General features: G+C 30.9%; 1 protein-coding gene across 2 annotated transcripts in view; it reads left to right on the plus strand.

Moving 5' to 3' along the window:
- Positions 1-6,181, plus strand: part of LOC106468055 (E3 ubiquitin-protein ligase RNF13-like) — a 46,207-nt gene that overhangs the window by 16,279 nt on the left and 23,747 nt on the right. For both annotated transcript variants that reach the window (XM_013928452.2, XM_013928453.2), the window contains exons 2-4: positions 2,748-2,928; positions 3,718-3,801; positions 4,715-4,840. In XM_013928452.2, the coding sequence (XP_013783906.1) occupies positions 2,818-2,928; positions 3,718-3,801; positions 4,715-4,840 (321 nt within the window). In that variant the 5' untranslated portion in view covers positions 2,748-2,817. The remainder of the gene's footprint in view (positions 1-2,747; positions 2,929-3,717; positions 3,802-4,714; positions 4,841-6,181) is intronic.

The raw sequence follows: 6,181 nt of genomic DNA on the forward strand, positions 1-6,181 counted from the left end.
TTACAGTGAAAGCAAAGAAGATTTTGTAGTTTTTGAACCAAACTAAATAACATTAAACCCTTTTTTGATTTACGGTATTTTCTCATTTTGATGTTTTGAGGTCTTTTGTGTTTAGAACAATATATACTAATTTTTAAAGTATCAAATTGGATTTTTGTTCAATAAAAATCTTTCAAATGCGGCTGTAGCTTTTTTTTCCCCAAAACTTTGTTTTCAAAATAAGGGTGCATCTTATATTCAGAAAAATATGGTATATGTCGGAAAGATTCAGAGTAAACTGTTTTTAATTGTAAATTTAATGCCATTTAAAGACACTATTAGTGGTATTTCCTAATTTATGGCCATATTAATCAATTACATTAAATTAGTTGATTGGATAGTATTCCTCAAAACATTGTGCATACAAGCAAAAAAAAATTTTGTGGTGGGTACTAACAGTCACTTTTCTTCTAGTCAGCAGTTCAATAAGAAAAAAAAACTTTGGTAGCAGAAGCAACACAGTTGCTTTCCCTATAGTCAGTGGTTCAGGATTGGAGACAGTGACAGATAGCCTTAATAGCTTTACCTTAACAAACACACGATGAGCAAGTTTGGTGTCAATGGAAATTGAACTCAAGACTCTTGAGTCATAACCCTACCCAACTCACCAAAGCTGAACAAACTAAATTGAAGTAAAAATAAAAAAACACATAATAGCAGTATTTCAATTACTTTGTTTTTTTTAATTTGATTGTTTTAATCTTAATTTCAATTAGTTAGTTGTTGGAATAATCCAAAACAGTAATAAATGGAAACACTAAATTTCCATTAGTTAGTTAGTTTACATGATACTAACTGATGTAATCAATTATATTAATTAAAGTACCCAGCTTTACACATGTTAGCAGTTAACAAGTATTGGCTGTGGTGAGTTGCAGAGTAAAATATTGTTTAATTTATTGTGTCTTACAAAAGTCGACCCTTCACCTTTCAGCCAATCAACCAAAACATATAAATTGGAGGCAGTAGGTTTGGTTTAAAAGGTGGAATGACAGTGGATGGATGCTATATGCTCTGTAGAAACAAATCCTCTGGCAGAGAACAAGTGAGAATCCTCATTTAATGAAAAAATTAGAGCAACATTCCTCCACCCAGTGCAAGTTACATCTATAATTTAATTTAAAGCAAAATATAGCTTAAAGAATATAAACTAATAACATTTATCACAATTTACCCTTTATGAAGCAAGGTTTGCCTTTTAAAAGTGCTGGAGTTTTAGGGTTTCATGTTTTTGTCAAAATTAGGCAAACTCTTCCATAAGTTTGTAATGCTGAAATTATAAAACTTTGGTTGAAGAACAAATCTGGATGTATGCTTCAGAAACTTAAACTTATTTAAATCTAATATTAAAGTTTGCATTTCCAAACCTCTTATTCCACCCTTCCTACAGACAACTGTCAATCATACTATCTAAGCTTTTAAGCATTCTCAACTGTTTGAAACGTAATACAGTCCTACCCTGCATTCTTTTCGGCATGTTGATACCTGTTCAGTAGTAAGGGGTCTATAAATATATACACAATTCTGCAAATGAGGCCTTACCTGTCTTTTACAGCTGTAATAACCTACTTACTCCTAAATATGAAACTTATAAAATATAGACCTTAGACAACTTTTTTTCTTTTTTTTTTAACAACATCAGTTCTCTTGTCAAGGTGAATTACTAGTCACTGCCCTGTGTTGAAATTGAATTTTCATGTCATTTAAATACATCTGAGTAAGAGAACTCAACAGCATATCACCTGTGTTATTACCATTGGTTTGTTTCCTGCTTCAATCAGTACATGTGGAAGTACCCAGGGGATTTTTCCAGGAAAAATGAACGTTTTATTATGTGTATGTACATGAAGGTACAATCTTAGCGTGTCTGAATACTAACATAATATTATGATCATGAATGATAACTTTTGTTGTTATTTTGTGTGTGTTAAAGATATGATTTTATTGAACATGCAGTCTTTAGACTAAAAAGTGATTTTCACCCAAATCTTTACTCCCATCTGCATATACCCATTAATGTATTTGCAGCTTACAGTTTCTATCTTCCTGTCATTTTTGTTTGATATTGAAAATAATTTATTTTGTTTTTTCTAGTATATTATAACATTTCGAAGTGAGTTTCTAATTAATGATTGTGTAAATTGTTGTTGTCCTTTTTTGTTGCAATATTTATATTTTCTAAGAAATGAAAGTATGTTGAGCCCTCTGAATATAGGTTCATTTGTCACAAACACATAGTATCACAGCTTCCTGTATGAAAGTTATTTGTAGCTGTGATTTTCTTATTTAATAACTTAGTCAATTTTTAACTTCTGTAGTTGTATTCAGTACTGCATTTTAATTTTATTTTTAGATTTTCTCTCTTCCATGGTTGTTTCAGCTTTTGAAGAAAGATGGTTTCTTTGTGTAATACACAATTCTTCAATAGTTTATAAATTGTTTTGTTTGTTTGGGTTTGGAAATTTTAAAAAGGATAAACTAATAATTAAGTGTAAAATATCTTGCCAACAATTTTTAACGAAAGTTTGTTCAGGTCAAATTCATTACTAGGAAAATTACTTGAATCAAATTGAAACTATTATTGTTGCCCTCTTAAGTACTGCTAGTGTAAATATTTGTGGACACACTTATTTCAAATTGCTATTATTTAAAAATTCTTTATTAACAAGTTCATTGTTGTTAATTTCAAATTATTTTAACATTCTTAGGAGAATTCATGTACAGCAAAAGATAAAGTAACTGGCCATACATGTGCCTCTTGTCAGCTACTATGACAGAATGTTCCCACATCGCAGAATGCCTTCTCATTTAACAGTGCTTTACATTTACAGTATTGTGAGTCTTGTTGCCTTGTTTCATGCCACTTTAGTAGCTGCAGAAGTTGTTGTGGTAAGTTAATGTATCAGTTTCGACCATGATAGTGTGACTTTGTCATATAGGATAAGTGGGATTAGAGTCCGCTGATATTATTTTGGTGAAAAGTATCAGGTCATTTCACTTTATTTTTATCATTGTTTTGTTTTCAATTTACTTGTGTAATAACCTTTTTATAAAGGAATTATGATGTGATGTACTACAAATAGAAATGTGAATTGCAAAGATGTAATAAATCCTATTTTTCTTTTTCACCAAAGTATATAGATATAAGTTACATGTAAATTTGCTTAGAGTAACTGGAGAAAAGATTTTAATTGTTTAAATTCAAATATTTGTAAACTGCAAATTATTCTTAAATAAACCATGAGATTAAGTTAAATGACTAAACCTTCAATATTAGATAACTGTCCATTATGATGAGAAACCCTGAAGATGACCTAAGAAGGTCAAAACGTTGGTTTTGTACTTTATTTTAAAATTTTTAATACCCATACTAGCCGTCTCTGCTATACATCTTTAGATAACTGTGTATAACAGTGTTAAATATATAATATTTTATGTGAAATTCATTAACACATACAAACAAAAATTTTATATATATTCTTTTTATAATTTTTCTTGTCACTGCTGGTACTAGTATAAATCTTTAGAATCCAAAGTCTGGTGTAAACATTCATCTTTGTGGTTTGTGGACTTTTATACAGTTGTATGCTTTATTATTTAAAGTATCTAATGACATTTAGTTTTTGACTAGCAACTCTTTTTATATGGGCATTTTTTTATTTTTCTTAACTTTTATAGGTTTCCCCCGAAAATCGTACTGTTCAAGTATTTATTGACTATGAATTGAGCATAGCAGCTAGAGTACCCACTGGAGGAATAGAGGTAGTTGATAAATCAAACAAATCACTGGTATTGAGAGTCTTAAAGAAAGAAAGTTATTTTTATGTTGGTTAAGTTTATGTATACATTTGTTATTGCCTTTTATATATATATATTATATACATACATAAAATATGTATTTGTTTTACACTGAAAGTAGAAGTTGTGTAGTTTTGTTTTTTGCATATTCAAATTAAATCTAACTTTGCATAGTAAAGAAGAAAACAAACCCTGTTATTATAGTCTTAATTTTAAGTAAATAAAAGTCATCTATAAAGAAGTTACCAGCATCAAATGTGGAATTTAACATTGTCACTATTTGTTACTAATAATATGTTTGCATTTTGACCTGTTAAATATTTTAAAAAAAAAATTAAAAAATTGTACAAATTAACATCTCTACCTAAACAAGGATATACATTTCATATGTCAATTTATGACTTCAAAATTAACAAAAACCAGTGTGCTAAGTCTAGCTTCAAACTTGGATAATTTCTAACATGCATGTTATAAATAAGTATCAAGGTATGCATCCAAACAAGACCCGTGTCAAATCAAGTATTTATATACAATAACTCGAAGATAATTCGCTTAAGTAAGAAAATTGCTAAAAAATAAAATGTTATCTGTCAGCTGAAATCCACAAAGTATGGAATGGTAACACTAACAGTAGCTAAGCCTCTTCTTGTTTTCTTCATATGAAAGATGCATTTTTATTTTGTGTGAGAAATATCTATGTGAAATATATTACTGACAGTTTAATATGTGCTTTTTCTTTCAAGGATATGATTCTAACAGTTAAGTATTTACAGGCTTATGATTCTATTAATGCTTTTTAACAGAGGCTGTTATTAGTTTGTAGCAAATATATGGGTACTGATAGTTTTTTTTTATTGGGTACACTTTTCTTTTACAGGGCATGATTGTAACTGCCAATCCTATAGATGCTTGTGACTCTATTTGGAGCCCACCATATTCTTCTAATTCTTCTTTGAAATGGTTTGTTTTAATTGAAAGATCTACTTGTTCTATGCGACAACAGGTAAGAATTTTGTGTATAATCAAAAATCTGAACATAAACAGTGCATGTATTAAACACAAGTACACATACTTCATAAATCTATGCATAGGCATCATTGTTCCTTTACTCTATAGTTCCGAGTTTTCTGAAAATATTTATGCAGTTGTTCTGAACATAAACATTGTGTATTTACTCCATATAAGCTGAACATGAGCATTGTATTGTTACTCCATGTAGCTGAACATGAGCATTATTTATTTACACCATGTAATTGAATATAAGGATTGTATGTTTACTCCATGGAGCTGGACATGAGAATTGTGTATTTCCTCCATGTAGCTAAACTCTCAACATCGTGTGGTAGTTAAAGTCACTAGTGGTTGGATACCATGATTAACATTTGAGGAGCTCCAGGAAAACCAACAGAATATCCCAGAGTTACCATAGACATGTCTTGCCATGCAGCAAGGTGAGGATGTATGTAACCTGTGGTACTGCAAGACAAGCAGCTGTGAATGCAGAAAGGTGTTTTGTATTCTTGTTATAAACCACTGAGACATGGTTTTCAACCTGTGTTGCAGCTAGTTTGAAATTTTTCTGGGTAGAATATTTTTCAGACTTTGCACAATGCAAGGACTAGAGGCTACCAAATTGTTACATGCACTTGTTCTATCATATGGCAGTGGTTTTATTGGCTGTATTCAAGTTGAGACATTAAGTGGTGGTATAAACATTTTATGATGTGCTTTACCAAGAGGAAAACCCAGCCTAAGAAAGTTAAACTCTAGCAGAAAATTATTGGTTCTCCTTTACAGAGAATATCCCTGCATATCACTTGTCTTATTCTGGAAAACAAGGTAATTGATATATTCTGGTCATTAGCGATTATTTCACTAAGTGGATTTATCCATTAGTCGATACTTCAACAAACTCTTATCACTGATATGTTGGCAGAACACTGAATAGCCCAATTCATCACACTTAAAAAAAAATTCACATGGATCATGGAGCTAATTTTAATAGCCAGCCATTCTCTGAGTTGTACGAAGTGTTGGGTGTGGTGAAGACAAACACTTTGCCTTATCATCCCCAGTGTCATGGTTTAGTAGAGCAAGTTATACAAACTGTCAAGCAGAGTTTATTCATCCTGGCAGAACCAGTTGGGATAAATACTCACCATACATCTTGATTGTGTACCACACAATGCAACAGAGATCAGCTAGTTGTTCACTGAAGATATTTATGTTTGGTTGTAAAATACTGCTCCCTATGAATGTCATATATGGTTTGCCCAAAGAGCAGAAGTGCTGCAGTATTTCCAAGAAATTTGTGGAGTGATTAAGGTCTGCATTGGTTGATGTG

Source organism: Limulus polyphemus, unplaced genomic scaffold (genome assembly GCF_000517525.1).
Source record: "Limulus polyphemus unplaced genomic scaffold, Limulus_polyphemus-2.1.2 Scaffold2851, whole genome shotgun sequence".
Classification (NCBI taxonomy): domain Eukaryota; kingdom Metazoa; phylum Arthropoda; class Merostomata; order Xiphosura; family Limulidae; genus Limulus; species Limulus polyphemus.